We start from the raw sequence: 18070 nt of genomic DNA on the forward strand, positions 1-18070 counted from the left end.
GGTGTGATATAGCTACAAAAACGTGGTAATGATCTCATTTTAGACATGCGCACTTGTTAAAGTTAAATTTCTTTCCTGAATAGTTTGTGTGGCCTTTAAGGTCAAAAATCAGTTTGTGCACAACATTTGGGGCAAATTTTTTGGAAAAACGTCGAGTAGACCTAGCATGAGTGCTGTTTTACTCTTACGCCATGGTGAGAATTCGGGTGATGAGTGAGCTAGATCTAAGGTTTTCAGTTGTGATTCTAATTTCCTTTTTGGTGCACGTGCGATAATCACTTTCAATTTTTTCAGCATGCTGAAATTTTAGTAATGGTTGAGGTATTTGTGCAAAGATACAGGTGTAGTACTGATGTGGCCCATCTGCATCCTGGTCCATGGGGACAAGTGAGGTACGCCCTGCGCGTTGCGTGGGTGGAAATGTTAAGAGGCCAGTCATACTTTGAAGAGTTGGGGTGTTCTAACTGTGGAAGAACAAAAGTAAAGTTTTTTGATGTAGCGTTTTTAGTATTTCAACTTCAGACTTAAAGTGTCTAGTGTCTCTTCAGAAAGCGGTCTTTATGTTTTTTGTTTATCGCTATTGGTGAAAATTTTGTCTTGCTGCGATAAAGCGGTTTGCTGACAGTCCTTAAACATTTTCTGTACAAGTGCTCATGAGTAACTGCACAGCTTTTCATGGTACATGTTTTTGTTTTTTTCCCTTTGCAGATGAGCCCCAACTCATGTTGACAGCAGGCCCCATGGGCATGACCCCCCCACCACCACCACAGACTGGCTATGGCTATGCTCCAATGCCAGGTGCCCCCATGCCAGGTGCACCCATGCCCGGTGCACCTATGCCCGGTGCACCCATGCCTGGATATGGCTACAGCATGTAAAGCAGCAGTGTGCGACCCACCCACTTCCTTCTGCACCTTGGAAACTACATACAGACACACAGGACATAACACGTACTGTAAAACAGGTGTTTTTTTGCGAGCAACCCTTTTTCCATAACAAAGTTTCAAATTGCTACGCAGAACATTAAAAATAACTCCTCAAGACTGTCGTGTCTTCATGATTTGTGAATAAAACTTACAATGCTCACAGCTTTACAAAAAATTTGCAGCATTAAAAAGAACATTTTTTGATTGACTAGTATTTGCAAAATTTTGGAAAATTGGGCGCTTGCAAAGAGATCCTGTTTTGCACTAGGCATGCACATACAAAACACAAAGAGGATGCAGTGCAGGCGCGCAGCGGTCTAGTGTTATTTTTGTGTGCGGTTGCAGTGTTCAGCATTAGGACAGGGAGGATGGGAAGTGAATGACTGCAATGTGGTGAGCACGTGTGGGTTTTCATGTCAGTTCACGGGATGTAAAGATACTACAGATTCCGCCATTTTGCACAGAACTGTCACATCACACCTTTTTTCATTAATTTTTTTTTTTTTAAAGTATACAGTTTTTTTTAATCAAAGATTTGTCATGAATGTCATCATGTTTTTGTTTTCGACCATAATTATTATAAGCAAACATTGAATTTTGTGATGATTTACTTGAACGATTTTGTTTGCATTGTGATGGTGCAGCAAGAGCGTGGCTCTGGGCAGTGGGTATTATTCCCTCGAATGTATTGAATGTCTTGTTTTGACTCCCATCATATGGGATTGGCTCCCCGAACTGGGGATGTGTTACATGTTTATATGACAAGAACTGATATGGTCCCTAAAGAAAGTGACTAGAATTCATGGATTCCCCGAAACAGTATTCAGATTTAGAAAACCCTGTTTTGAGATTCAGTTTAGAAAAATGACCTGATCAAACTCAACAGCTGCTCTGTTGTTGAAATATAAATGCACAAAAAGCTTGCAAACCAGAGCTTGGTAGGTTGTGTGATGGGCATTGACCGGAGAGTGTGTGTGTGTTGTCAGTAAGCCTTTACCACCTGTGTAAGGTGCCGGTGAGAAGAGCCATCGACATTTTCACTAGACACCCATTTTTAGTAAGGAGTTTGAGGTCAACAGCTGCGGGAGTGGTGTGCTTCCCTTGCTTGTGAGCGAGTGTGGATTCCGCTTACCTGTATTCTTCAACCTGTCATCGAACTGTACAATTTTGTTTTAAACTCCTGTCACTCCATATAGACTTGCAGATCATATCTTGTGTATGTAGCAATGAAACAAAACATGGCCTTTGATGGCCCGCCCTGTGTGCAATCAGTGACCTGTTCGCTCTCTTCACTTCATTTACTTTACTATAGCGTGCTCTGATTGTGATGAAAATGCATGTGGTCGTGTTAGACTGGATATTGTCAAGTATAAGATGTTACATTGTAGAGCAATGTGTGTGAGCGTAGCATGTAGGCGAATGCTGTCTGGAGAATGTTGCCTTTTAAAGGACCACTGCATTCGTGAATATTCAAATCGTGTTTGTGTCATTCATCACGCATGACTCGCGACATTTATGTTTTTCTAATGTTTGTTTTAGGCCTTTTTATGGTGGTTCTATCACATTTTTGTTTTGTTTTTGTTTGTTTTTTTGCTTGGCCCACCTTCTCTAATACAGTAATCAGAATGTATGGGAGAGATAGTTGTACTGTTGGCGTCCTGTAAATGACAACTGGGGGAGAGAAATCAAAAGTGCAGCCAGTGCTGGTTGCCATGAGCTTGGTAGGTGAGATTGTCACGGAGAAGTGATGGTGGAATTGAAAGCCTGGCCTGGCCAAGCTCAGTGGTATATGTGGCGCCCGTTGTCACGTGAGCGTGAGAAATACATCAGCCTTGATTCATGTCTGTTGTAGATATATAACTAATGGGGTCTTTTTTTTCTTCTTTTTTTTTATTTAAAAAAATCGTAATTCCTCAATGTGAGAGCAGAGCAACAAGGGAGGGAACACAGATACTCCTTGTGAACTGTCTGTTGAGAAAGTCTGGCACTGTGTTAGTCACTACACTGATTCACAAAACTTACAGCAGCAGTAGTAGCGATCGTACAGTTGTTCACTGGTCTCTGCTACTGTTTGTTGACTGTGGCCATGGAACATTCATTCCCTTCTGCACCAGCCGTTTCCTCTCTTCTTTTGTGTGAAGCTTGTAATCTCCCCCCATCGACATCTAGTAGTCCACTATGAATAGATTTAGACATGTATCGTCTCCCACGAATGACTGGCTTTGTCACCAGGGCGAAGAAACAGCACCCGAACGTCAGTACCAGTCCTGTCTATAGGACAATACAGTAACCCAATATGTCTGGATAATGGAAGTCTTGAGTGCTTTACAGATGTTGGTTATGGTGCTGGCACATAGCGGAGGAACGGTTCTTCCCTGGGTCTGTGTGGGTCTTTCATGGGAGAATGGAGCCGGGATGTGATACTTAGTCCTTTACTATTGTAACTCTTGTAGTGATATGTTAGGCCAGTGTTCTTCCTGGCATGGATTTCACCGTTTGTTGGTGTTGTTGATGTGGTTCTTTTTCATGTAATTATAAATCTTAGACAGTAGAATCACGTATAAGATGAATGATGACTTGCAAGTTTTACTTTTTAAAAATTTTTTGCTTTTTTTTTTTTTTTAAATTTAACTCATGCCGTCATACAGAACTATTTTTTGTTTGTGAAAAAAAAAATTTTCTTCGTCTTGGGCACAGATTGTGATGATAACAATGGTGATCATGTCAGGTGAGATTGGTTTTGTGGAGGAAGCTGACTGTGAACTCTGGTTGTCTTTTGTTTGTTTGGTCATTTCCACACGCATTTGTTTTGTTTTGTTTTTGTTTTCTTTTTCTCTGCTCTTATTACCTACTCCCAACCTCGCATATACTCACTGCATCAGAAGATTTTTTGTTTCTGAGAGTCATTCATAAAGAAAAGCACATTCCTAATGATTGTTGAATGTTTATGGGTTATGTTTTATCTTTGGGAGCTGCATGTTCGTATGATTACTTGGACATATAATCACTCTTATCATAAGCCGCCCCTTCCCCCCCTCCCCCAACTGTGCCCTTGGAGTATAGTAAATAAAATTGGGATAGTTAGACTGCTTAGAAATGTTATAGATGATGTCAACGTATTAAGTGATAACCTTTTATTGTATATTTTGTTTCAAGACTTTATTTTCAGCACAGGTGTTGGCAAATATATTTGATTATTAGGTTGAAACATTTTTTTAAAGTAAGTGTCTGATGTTTCTTCAGTTTGATGATGTTTTGTACTATTTTGTTGAAATAACAGGAATTCAAAAAATGCTCATCCCACCACCAGCACTCCTAAGAATTTGTCCATCACCAGTAGTCAAAATCTTTTGGGAAAAGGCGAGAGGGGTTGTTGTGTTTTGGGGATTTTTTTTTTTCCAAAGTAAATAATAAATCTCAACCATTGTACCACAAGCGCTCCTCCATCAAGGTGTTTTTCTCTCACTCTCAGAAAGGTATGGTCAGTGTGGTCGCTTGCCTAAGGCGAGTAGTTGCAGTGTTGGGGGATATCGGCGAAAGTTGATCATCATCATCATGTACAGGCGTGTGTTGAAAGCCTGAAGCAACGAGTGATTGAAGAGACGCTGGCTCCTGGCGGGGTTGATATACCATGTGGGGAGTGTTGTAGTTCAGTGGTCCGAGAGTAGTGGTGAGCTGGAAGAACAAGGGAAGTAATAGTATCTTTGAATATCAGGCTGCGATATATTATGGATATCTCATTCTTTTTGGTACCATAACCCGTATTTCCTCTTGTAAATTTCCTGTTTATTGTAAAAATATGGACAAGTCATGTGATGAGTCGAGTCGATTTGGACATTTTTTTGGGAGGTGCAGCTCTAGCTTAATTGCTTTGTATGGTCATGTTTTGTTTTGTTGTGTTTTTTATGCTTTGTGAGTCCACCCTCTGCCCCTTATGTCACCACAACATGTTCCTTCTTTGAAGTTTTCTCCTCCTGTCTACCTAAACCCTTCGTCTAATTTGAGTGTATTTTTTTTTTTGTACCTTATACTTATTTCCTCATGAAGTTTCTTAAATTTCACAACCGAGTTGACTACGAGCCCCGCCCCCCCTCCCTTTGCTGATTTAGTACCCTCCCCTTATTTATTTATTACTATTCTTGGACACACTGGTTATGAAGTCAGTCAAACTAAATGTCATGTCTTAGGCTCGATGTGAAAACAAAAGCACCCAGCCAGAATCCTGGTGAATTGCTCTTCGACTCCGGTGGGCCATCTTATGATGATGTAACGGTGGCCTTTAGAGCACTGAAATTCACTAGCATTTTGCAAGGTGATTAGAACATAAGGATCGTATGATGTGACCATTACATTGGTTTCAGAGCTATTAAATATACCAAGTATACACCAATCCTTGTTGTGTTGTTTATTTCTTCAAGATGTTTTCCGCGGGTAGCTGGAGGGCGCCGTTGGCAGGTCTTACTCTTACTTCTTGACTTTCCCCTCAGTTGTTTCTGTCTTGTCTTACTTTTTCCACAGTGACCATTATTGTGTCGATGTGTGTCTCTTTATTTTCTCAAACAAGTGAACAAGGCGTGTTTGTTGTTGGCGGGTGCTCTGGTGTGGTTTGCTTCTTCTTTCCTATCAAACATCTTGCTCTGGTGTGATTTGCTTCTTTTTTCCTATCAAACACCTATTGTCGTGGTCTCTCCTCCTTTTTTTTGTTTGTTACTCTCTTGTAACACATCTAATCTTCGGCACTTATATGTTGCCAGTGCCGTAAAACTCTTATCAAAACTAAAGACACCTCTTATCTTTAGCACTTACATATTTACATTATGACCTCATTGTGTTGCCAGTGCCTTAAAATTTTAAACTTACGTGTACGGGAACCCCCCCCCCCCCCCCAAAAAAAAAAAAAAAAAAAACCCTCTTAACGACGTCAGTGGAGCAGTGGTTCGGCGCTTCGACATCACCCGCAGCAGAACCAAGTTCAATTCATGAGTGGAGAGTATCTCTGTCTTTCTGCTGGGTTATTGTATCCCTTTCAGCTCTGGAGGTGTGTTCGTTATTACGAGGCAGCACAAAAACGAATACAATATGGAGATTATAATAACCATTTCTTAGTGTAACTACCAACTGCATAATTTACAACTGAAATAGGAGGACAAAGGAATAAAGATGCTTTCAGCTTTTCAGAACCCATCTAGGCCTGGGTCGAGTTTAGCTGTACAAAGACGCCTGTAGAATGCTAGCACCAGTGGTAAAACACAATAATGTGTTGTCTGTTGCGACTAGGCATGAACATACTTATAGAGATTATAACCATCACTGAAAGTGTAACGACTGACCGCGCAAATTACAGTGATAAAAGCAGAAGAACCTAAATATTCAAGATGCATCCAGCTTTTTAGAGCACATCTAGGCTCGGAAAGAGTTTAACTGTACAAAGAAGCCTAGAAGCTCCTGTGGTAAAACACAATAATGTGTTGGTTGCTACAACTAGGCATGCAAAAAAAGTAATAGATTATAACGAATACTGAGAGTGTAACGACCGACCGCATAATTCACTCAACAATGATGCTTCCAGCTTTTCAAGACACATCAAGGCTTAGAACTTAGAGTTTATTCGTGCAAAGAAGCTATTGAAAAGCTCGTACCTGTGGTAAAACTCAGTACATGTAATGTGTTAGTTTGTACAACTTTGCATGCACAAATACTAATATATTACATACCATGTATATAACTATCATTGAAGAGCGTAACGACCGACCGCACAATTTACGGAAATAGTTGAAATATATTGAGACGAATGTACAAAAGGCTAACAGCGTCAGCTACCAGCTTGCCCCACTCCTCAAACATCCTAACATCCCCATGGAGACCAAATCCAAGCTCATTAACTCTATCTTCATCCCCCACCTTGACCTACCAGTGCCACGCATGGACGCTGACCAAAAGTCTGGAACGTAAGATAACCACCTGTGAGATGTCTTAGGAGGAGAGCCGTCAACAAAACCAGACGGGGCAAGGTCAGAAACACCAAGATCAGAGTTACTGTATTCGAAGGCAAACAATCAGGTGGTTAGGACATCTCAAGCCCCGGTTGTGTTAGTATGTATCACTAATCAGATTCGTTCGTCGTATGCGAGAGCCGCCCGTTTCATCGAACTGTGTTGTCTGTTTACACTACACGTTCCAATCTATCGTCCAGTTTTCTTTCGATCAAGGAGATTCCTCGTCATAAAGCCACCAGGTCTCTTTGCAACGACAGCGATTTGCCTGCACTCTATGTGAAGGTTTTGAGCTCGGGACCTAATGAATGAAGGATGAACAATGTACCTCTAGATCACAAGAACCCCACCCCCTTCGCTGTACATTTTGAAATAGCAGAACAGTGTCTTTAGAAAAGGGTGGCCATACTACTGTACCGTTTTGTGTGTAAAAAGAGAAACTTTGACTCGACTGCAGATGTGCAACGCCCCCAGTGACCTAGATGCACTTCACCATTGACGATGAATTTATTTGTATAATACTACAATTTACACAATTTAGCATCAAATCAGGTTCGATGCGAGATATTTTGTTTATTTTGAGGCGCTGATTCCGAAATGAAATCAGTTTTAAGATGCGATACATGTAATTATTTTTAAAATTTTGCGCCCTAAGTTTAATCCTGCGCGGCGTCAAAGTTTAAAGTTATTCTAGTTCACAGCGTGTCTCCCCCCCCCCCCCCCCAATCTGACCATGATCGCACGGAAAATATCAAGCAGCTCTTGATTTCTCGATCGAGTCTCCAAGCCATCGCCCAAACTTTGTACAATTTTGTGGTTACACCTGACGATTTGTCTCGTGATCGATGGATCGTCCAGTCTTTGTACAATTTACCGTTGCGTGTAACCGGGGCTTCACACTTCACACGTATGTCACCTAACCAGCTTGCCAGTAACGCCTACTTCAAGAAAGTATCAGGGTACAAGGCAAGAGGAAGACCTGGATCCAAGGTGTGAAGGATACCCTGAGCACATAATATCCCACCTAGCCAGGCCATCAAACTTGCTAGAGACAGGAAGTTCTTTGACTCCCCTCGACGCCCTAGAGGTACAAGAGGACGGATAAAGTAATGTAAATTAGAAATATCAGTGAAAAGCTCGTACCTCTGGTAAAACACAGTACTGTATTGGTTTAGTTTAGTGGGTTTTTAGTAAGGTTTTACGGCGCTCGCAACTGCATACGGTCATATGAGCGCCAAGGGGTGGGATGTCAATGTCAACAAAGATTGAAGTCCTTACAGGGAATCAGGCTTACTCTGCTCACCTCTCTAGCTTCAACAGCACATTATAGTGTGCTTCGACTCAAGGCACCCCGGAAATAGCGGGTCACAAGAGTGTTACAAACATACAACAAAAGAAGTAGAGGCAAAATGACGATATTAGGGATGAGGAAAGAAAAAGTATCAGTTCCCTGTTGCAGTGCTGGCATAGTTATGAGCATGGCTTTGATGAGTCAGCCCATTTACAATTCTACAGTGCATAACATATTAATGTCCCCCCTTTGGGAATGGCCTAAAACACTTCAGTCAGTAGCACCGCCCCGGGCGGGGGGTAATGTATTGGTTTGTATAATTAGGCATACACAAATTAGGCCTACTAATAGATTACAATGTTACTATCACTGACAGTGTAACAACCGATCGCACAATTTACTGATGTAGTAGAAGGACCTAGAAATAAAGATATTTCCAGCTATCAGAACACATAAAGTTAAGCCGTACAAAGAAGCCTATAAAATTGCTCTCATCTGTGGTAAAACACAATTGTGAGTGCTTGTTAGATTAGGCATGCACAAACACTAATGCATCATAATCATTCATTACTCAGAGAGTATCGATCGACTGACCGCATAATTTACAGAAGTAGTTGAAGGACCAAGAAATACAGATGCTTTAAGTTTGTCATAACACATCTAAGCTTGGATAGAGTTTATCCGTAAGAAGCCTATGAAATGATAACAATCTGTGGTAAAACACAATGGTGCGTTCGTTGATACAACTAGGCGTGCAAAAAAATGAATAGATTATAAAAATATAACGAAAAGTGTAACGACCGACAGCATAAATTACTGAAATAGCAAGAAAAAAAAGAATAACTGATGATTCCAGTTTTTCATAAGATATTTATGTTGGGATATATGGTTTAACCGTGCAAAAAAGCATATAAAATACTGGCACCTATGGTAAAACACAATATGTTGGTTATTATAACTCTTCTTCTTCTTCTTCTATCCCGTGGTCGGGTCAACCGTGGAGGCACCACTGCATCTGAAAACTAGCTCTCGCCATCTATTTTTGTCCACTGTTTTCCTCAGATTTTCACCCATCGTCTTTCCTGTCCACTCTGTAATGCCGTCCTCCCATCTCCTTCTCTGCCTTCCTCTCTTTCTCTTTCCTTGTACGGTTCCTTGCAGGATTATTTTGGCAAGTCCTGTGGATCTTGTGACATGCCCATACCATTTTAATTTTCGTCTCTTCACTGTGATCAGTAGATCTTCATACATTGCCCCACTGCGTTGGTGATTCTCTTTCGTACCTCAGTACTACAACTGCTCATGCACAAAAACTAATAGTTTATAACCTATTTTGAGAGAGTAACAGCCGACATCATAAGTAACTCAAAACAGTAGGATTAAACCGAATTATTATTATTATTATTATTTTTTTTTTACACCTGAACATGATACAGAAAAATAATTAGATTCATCCAACATTATGAGTGTGACGACCGACATAACATTAACAACTTACTATGGAAATTTGGACAACAAATCAATTGACGAAAATTTTGGATGAAAATGAAAAAGCTGTTTTCGGCTTTTAAGTTCACTAGGTCTACCATATTATGCTTCGCTAAAGTTTAGTCAGTGCAAAGTTGTTTGTAAGATTGAAAACTAGCTAAACTCGAGTTGTAAAACAGTTTTTTTTCGTTGGTCGTTACAATAGGACACACACGAAATAAACAGATTATTTCCAACACAGAGAATGTAACCACTTACATAACAACTTTTATAAGGATAGTTTGGACAACAAATTAATACGGTTGTTTGCATTTTCTTAGATTACAGCTATGATTCTGTTCAGCCAAGCCAGTATACAGACTTGCTTGTAAAATTGCAGACTTGGGTTGTAAAACAACTTTATTTGTTGGTTTTTGTACCCTGAAGAACACAAAATTAAAGAGACCAGATTCATTACTGTCAGTGTAAAGGCAGACATTAAAACTTACAATTTAGTAAGTTAGAATGACAAAGAAATACGTTTGTTTCCAGCTTCTTAGACCAAAACTTTGATTGGTTAGTATCTGCTAGTAGGGATAAAGCTGCTTCTAAAAAGGCAGACCAAGGTTGTAAAACAAAATCATATGCTGTTTTATATACCTAGGCCTAAATATTTACTCAGAGTGTAACGACCAACATAACAACGTACTAAGAAAATTTGGATGACAGAGAAATAGAGCTGTTCTCAGCTTTTCACGTCACAACTAAGCTTTGCTAGAGTCTAGTACGTGCACAGTTGCTTGCAAAATTGAAGACCCAGGTTGTAAAAGACAATACCATAATAATTCTTTGCTGGATGTTACAACTTAATTTGCACATACATGTAAATACATTATGTAAATAAGTTTCAACACTGAGAGTGTGTAACAACCGACATAACAATATTCAAAGAAAGTTTGGACGAGAACGAAATAAGGTTGCTTCCAGCTTCTCAGATCAAAACTACGCTTGGCAAGAGTCAAGTCAGTATATAAAGGTGCTTGACAATTGCATATGGTTGCAAAACAACATCTCTTTGGTTTAACAATTAGATTTATACAACAAGCTTATGAAATTTGGTTGACAAAGAATTAATGCAGTTGCTAGCATATGATTATCAGATCAGAACAAGGCTTTGCTAGATTGTAGCCAGTACAAAGTTGCTTGTAAAGTTGCAGACCTTGATTTTGAAACAATTTTTGTTGGTGGTTGTTTTATCTAGACATACACGAAACGCATTCATCCATTAATGAGAGTGTAACGACCGACATAAGAATTTACAAAGGAACTCTATATGGCAAAGAAATTTATATAAAGCTGTTTTGAGCTCAGATCGTGATAGTTGAGTTAGTAAGAAGCTTACGTCACTTGCAACACTTAACACTATAAGGTCATATAATATATTCATATTAGTGCCGAAGAATAGATGTACATGTATTACAGGAGAGGAACACACACAAATACAAGGAGGAGAGACAAGGACAATGGATGTTTGATATGAAAGAAGGAGCAAACCGCACCAGATCATCCGCCAACCATTTAAGTCATAATTAAAGTAGGTTTTGCTAGAGTCTAGCCAGTACAAAGCGGCTTGTAAAATTACTGACCAAGGTTGTAAAACAACATTGTGTAATGTTTTTCTAGACATGCACAAACATATTGTTTAAAAAAAATATTCCCAACCATGAGTGTGTAACAACCGACATTACTGCATACTAACGAGATCTGTTTGATGAAAAAAAAGCCTGTTTCCAGATTCTTAGATCACAATTTGACTTGGCTAGATCTGGTGTCTAGTGGGTACATCTATAACGCTGCTTGTAAAATTGCAGAATCAGGTTTTAAAACGAAACTATTTGTTGGTTATTACAACAAATTTCAACAAGACGTAGGCCTACACAAAGTAAACTAGAATATCCAACACTGAAAGAGTAACGACCCACATAACAACTTCCCATCAACCTATTATAGCGTTGAAAAAATATTGCTTGAAAAGACAACTCAGGATAACCATAGGCCTATATTATACTTCAAAATCTAAAGACTCCGCGTAAATGGAAGCAAAAGTTATTCTCAAAAATACTGCGCCGTTTTTGTGTTGGACGAGCAAAAATTGAGCAACATACAAATAAATTTTAAAAGAAAAAAAAAAGGAGAGACAAGGACTATAGACTATAGATGTCTGATAGGAAACAAGAAACAGTCAAACCAGAGAGCCCCCCCCCCCCCAACAAGTGCCCAAAGGGATGCAACGTCCAAGCAGAAAGACAGATAAATACTTGATCAAGAAAACCTCCCCACACTGGAATCTGTTTTTCGTTTTAGTAGAGGTTTTACGGTGCTCGCAACTGCATAAGGTCATATGAGCGCCAAGGGGTGGATGTCAACTGAGAAGTCCTTACAGGGAATCAGACTTACTCTGCTCACCTCTCTAGCTTCAACAGTACAAAGTCTGCTTCGACTATCAAGGCACCCCGGAAATACCGGGTCACAAGAGTGTGACAAACATACAAAAGAAGTAGAGGAAAATGACGATAGTAAGGATTACGAAAGAAAAAGCAGCAGTTCCCTGTTGTAGTTTAGGCAGTTATGAGCATGACATTGTTGAATCAGCCCATTTGCAATTCTACTGCCCATGAACGAGAAATGTCCCCCCTTTGGGAATGGCCTGAAACCACTTCAATGAGTGGCACCGCCGCGGGGGGTGGGGGGTGGGGGTGGGGGTGGGGGTGTCACTGGAATCGAACTCTGGTCTTCTGCAAGCTCTGATAACAAAAAAAAAGTCAACCAATACACCACAGATGTCAGGTAACAGCCTTCATGAACTGTTTGTCTGCCTCTAATTCTTGTCATAGAAAGCGAAAAGGTTGTCTGACTGTTTTTCTCTGTCAGCTGTAGAAAGTGTTTAATGACATTTGCAACACAAACAGGTTCAATAGGCGTAAAAAATTAGAGGTGTTACAACAGCCTTCGTAACATACAAAAGGAGGAGGAGAAATAAGGACAATAGCTTTTTGATAGAACAGAAAGAGCACAAAACACCAGAGAACCCGCCAATAATATATATGACCCACCCAAAGCAAGCAAAAAGTTGAAAACAGAAGTCTGGCATAGGTCTATAACACCATCTTTCTTCACTTTATTTTTGTTTATTATGGAACAAAGTAAACAAGGCATCAATCACAACATTGGGAATACCTAACATAGACTATGTTGTCATGTCGTCAGTACGTATAAACACACACACACACACATATACACACACACATACACACACGTACACACATACATGCACACGCACACACACATACATGCACACGCAGCAATATATGATACACACATATTATAATGTTAGTATATATAATGTATATATCTATACTAATTCTACGAATGTAAAATAATTCATACAACTTTGCATAGAAAGCTTCACTTAAAAAAAAAAAGTGCTCATTACAAAGTCACACTGTGTTCATTATGCTCATGGATACAAGATATAAATTGGATACAAGATAAAAATCCACAAAATAAACTTCAAATCCTCAACAAAATGCAAAAAGTGAACTTGTTCTTTTAACAAAAGACATGCACTTTCAACAAGTAGGTAAAATAATCATGCAACAAAACCTGTTCAGTGCCACACACTGACTAGTTGTTCGAGGCTGAGATCAAAGTGCAGAAGCGCTCTTTTGTGTGAATAAAGAGAAGCACATCCACACGATAACAGTCATTTACTATCAGTTTATTTAGGCGGTTTCATTCAGTCGGCCTTATTCTAGACCGGTGCAATATAACCCCCCCCCCCCCAAAAAAAAAACCCAACAAAAAACCCAATAACAAAAAAACTCTACCAAAACTTTCCAATAAGACATTCTTATGAGACCACTTTTTAAACGTTGAATATTTGGCACATGCTTTTAAGACTCCCCACCTTCTGGAGCATACACAAAGTAAAGCATCAGTCTTAATGCTTGTTGCTTGTTAACATAAAAAAAGAAAGAACCAGACTTAATTCTCGTTTACCATTTAGAAAATAAAGAATGAACCAAACTTAACACTCGTTAACCCTTTAAAAAAATTAACAAAGAACCAGACTTAATTTAATACTCGTCAATCTTTTTGAAAATGAATAAAGAACCAGACTAATTCTTGTTAAAGTTTCCTTTTAGAAATAAAAAAACAACAAAAAACCCCAGATTTGATTATAATTCTGGTGATCTTTTAAATATCATTTTTTAAAAAAGAACCTAACGTAATGTTCGTGTGAAAAAGAAGTTTGAAGGAACTAATAAAATTAACAACTGTCTTACTGGTTATGTATTATTATTATCATCATTCATGGTATTATAATGATCAATATCCTTTCCTGTCATGATATCAATATATCAAATAATTATGCAGAGCCTGTTGGAACATATCAGGTAAAGAGGGCAGGGGTTGAGACATACGTAAAGAGGGCGGCCGGGGGGGGGGGGGGGGGAGATTTGCCTCTAAACAAAGTCCTACTTGCAAACACCAAAGTAATCAATGAGTCCAAGGTGTACTTAAGGTAATGTGCAAGGAGCAAGGCAAACAGGCAGACACAGAAAGATATGGGAGGACAACATATTATATTGCTATTATATTAAAAGGGGGAAATGTGCCTCTAAACAAAGTCCCACTTGCAGACACCAAAGTAATCAATGAGTTCGTTTTCAATGAAAGGACACTGCAGTAGGGGGTGTAGCCTACAAGTACGAGGTACAGTGCAAGGAGTAAGGCAAAGAGGCAGACACAGAAAGAGATGGGAAGACAACATTTGTGAGTGGTCTCGGTCTTGAGCTGAGCGATACACAGTTGAAAACTGAGAAGAGTTGAAGAAGCTGGATGCAAATACTTCTGTGGTGTCGCTTCCGTCAGCCAAACCAAAGGAAATGTGAAGGTGAAGCATTTCCTTTCTACTTTTGCCTAAAAGTGACACTCAGCCTTGCCATATCTAATTATTTTTCACTTTAAAAAAAGGGGCCATACTGCCTAAACAGCATTTTGTTTGAGTAAAGAGAAGCACATCGACACAATGACGGTCATTCAGTTCTAAGAAACAGTTAGACTGACAGACAAAAACAACCGAGGGAAAGTAAAGAAGTAGGGTCTACGAGTGGCGCCCTCTAACCACCCACAAAGTAAAGGTAAAACACGGGTGTACTGTACATAAACAAAAATAATACATTTCACAATTTCATGAATGTGAGACAGAGAAAATAAGAAAATAAAACATTTTCATGTGGTCTCCATTAAATTACAAATGGTCTGATAAGTTGTGCAATATTGGTGCGGCATGTTCAAAATGAAAATAACAACAAAAAGCATCCATATCACCAGGTATTGCAATCCGAGGTACCAGAAGATCTGGCTAAACTGTATACATCATGTACATACTTTCATACTGAGATAATCAAAGCCAAAAAAACATTGTTACTGAACAAAATCAAAATCAGTATGGCTGTACACTGGAAAAACGGTGCACAAACCGTGTTGTCATGTTGATACCATTAACTAGATCTCCTGTAAAAGGGTCAAAAGATGAATCATGGTGCTGATGACAAAGACACTATTGTGAGTGGTTTGCCGATTCTCTGGTGTGGTTTGATCCTTTTTTTCTTTCAAACATCTATTGCTCTTTTCTATCCTCCTAATTCTTCCTTTTGTATGTTAGTCTACAGTAATACCTCGAGTCTTAAAGCCATTTATATAAGATTCTGCATGAACTAGAATTTAAAGACACTGTTTACTTTATCAATTTATCTTAGTAAAAATAACAAGCATAATTTAATATTTTTGAAACACAGATGTTAGGTCATCACTGGGGATTGGGGGGGGGGGGGGTTGTGTCCCTTGTTCTGTTTCGTCACAAACCACACCAGAGCCCTTGCCATTCAGTCTTATGGAATTTTTTGGAATCAATTTTTATTTTCATATCAACTCTGTTCACACTGACTATGACTCTCTCAACTTCTTTTTTATCTCTCCTTTTCTAATGTATATGTTTTCATGCTCCGATCGAGACAATTTAATATCATTCTCTTTATCTGCAGGGACTTTCCCTTAACTCAAAAGACTTAAATATGCCACGTGAATGCTAACGAGCAGATACCCTCACATTCTCCATATACAGACATGTATTCATATCAAACACATACTGTCATTCACACAGACATACACTAAAACAGAAACACACACACACACACACACACAGAAACACACACACACACAAAATACAATGCTTTGGAAAAGGTTAAAAGTTTCATAAACTGTTAGTAAGAAAAATACATATAATATTATTATTATCATCATCATTATTATTATTATTATTATTATTATTATTATTATTATTATTATTATTATTATTATTATTATGTGCAGTCAACAGTTTCATACAAAAAAGTGCAAAAGTCATGAGTACTGAGTGCACGACAAGTCCATAATTTGTTCATTTGTTTGAGTTTTTCAGTAAAAAAAGAGGCACATCGACACAGTAATGGTCACTTAGGGCAGAGAAAAAGCAAGACAGATAGACAGAAACAACAGAAGGAAAGAAAAGAAGAGTGTGCCAGGGGCACCCTCCGAAAACATTCTTATTATTCTAAGCTGTCTGAGTTCAAGTTAACACTCTATTAGACACAATATAGGTCATGTAGAAAAAAAATATGTTATCTGTCCCCATCCTCACATCAGGAAAAAAACCCTGTAGTAATTACAAGAATCCATCAAATACATAAAACAAAACTAAAAAATAACTATGGTAGTTAAAACAAGAATCCAGTAATAGATGAAAAGAAACAACAAATAAAAACCTAGTAAAACCAAGAATCCAGAATAACGATAAAACAAAAATAGCAAAAAGCAGGAATCTTAAGCAAAGAGGAAACAAACAAATAAATATCATTATAAGTATATACTAACCCCCCCCCCAGAAAACAGATAAAACTAAACAAAACTAGTAAAAACAAAGCTCAAAACAAAGAAGAAACAAGAAAGTAAATATCATCAGAATCATATTTAAAACACTCAACTCACAACCACAGTATCTCTGTTAACTCCATCCATGTCACTCGCCGCACAGTTTGTGACCAGACTACTGTAGTATAAATGTTTAATTAATTGAGTGTGGAAAGACTTAATATTAATAGTAAAAGCTGCTAGTTTTAAATCAGAAAGCTCATACCTGATTCCATAGAAATAAACATCAACGATGTAGTATGTAGTATAGTACAGGGTTTTACGGCGCTCGCAACTGCATAAGGTCATATGAGCACGCTCAACGATGTAAATATAAACATAAGTACAACATTGGTGACAAATGTCATAAATGTTATAAAAATTAGTTTGTTATATCAGTTCAAGTGAAAAAAAAAAAAGAGTCAATTTTCCAAAGATGATGGCACACTAAAAAAAAAAAAAAAAAGAATACGAACAGACACAAAAGTCATTTAGAAACATTAACTTCATCAACACGTCCAGCCTTCCATTGAAGGAGGCAACGTCTCCTTTTGTTCTGATCTCATCTGTGATCAAAAGCAACTTTGTTCTGGCAACTTGTAAAATAGTGATCTAAGAGATAATCAAATTGTCATCCGGTGTACTATAACATCTGGTTTAACCATATTATTTACTTTCATTCTGAGACAACAGAAATCACGTAAATATTTGATAACACATCGTTTACCCAAAAATGAAGCGCAACAAAAAAAAACAATCTATAAAAGGTCTCTTTCACTCTCTCCTATAAAACAAAATGAAAGTGAGACAATATGCACATTATATCACTGAATTAAACACAATCTCTCTTCATTAAACTTGGCACATCAGGTAACACAACCAAAAGATCTCAAAACATATCAGCCATAATAATAATTATCTATCAACAGAGGGAAAAGGGTGAACAAGTTTAAAAGAAAAAATTACACTGCAGCAATACATTTTTCTGGCACGTTGTGTTCACCAGCATAATATTTTTTCCATGGGAGTCTTCTTTCCCATTTATCCTTCACAATTCTCAGAGTATTATCCACTTTCTTTCATCCACAAAACAACAAATTAAAAAAAAATAGTTCTCAGTAATCATGTCAATCTCTGAAGAAATAATACCAAAGGGCACATTATGCCTGTTGCCGAATTCAATGCCTGTGATTACAATGAATTTCATTCTTCATCAGCCAAATATAATTGGCACATTAGGTAAAGTGAACACAACCGAAAGACTCAGGACTACACATAATAAAATAATGCCTTCTCTGCAAAAGCAAAACAGTGATCAAGTTTGCAAAAATGTTTACTTCAAAGTCAAAGAATCACTATCATCGCTATCGCAAGCAATC

At 38.4% G+C, this 18070-nt stretch overlaps 1 protein-coding gene across 2 annotated transcripts in view; it reads left to right on the top strand.

The window, feature by feature from the left end:
* LOC101853600 (clathrin heavy chain 1) overlaps window positions 1-5316 on the top strand; it is a 44966-nt gene extending 39650 nt beyond the window's left edge. For both annotated transcript variants that reach the window (XM_005091509.3, XM_005091510.3), the window contains one exon: window positions 709-5316. In XM_005091509.3, coding sequence (XP_005091566.1) covers window positions 709-878 — 170 coding nt within the window. In that variant the 3' untranslated portion in view covers window positions 879-5316. The remainder of the gene's footprint in view (window positions 1-708) is intronic.
* Window positions 5317-18070: the final 12754 nt, after the last annotated feature.

Source organism: Aplysia californica, unplaced genomic scaffold, assembly GCF_000002075.1.
Source record: "Aplysia californica isolate F4 #8 unplaced genomic scaffold, AplCal3.0 scaffold00031, whole genome shotgun sequence".
NCBI lineage: Eukaryota > Metazoa > Mollusca > Gastropoda > Aplysiida > Aplysiidae > Aplysia > Aplysia californica.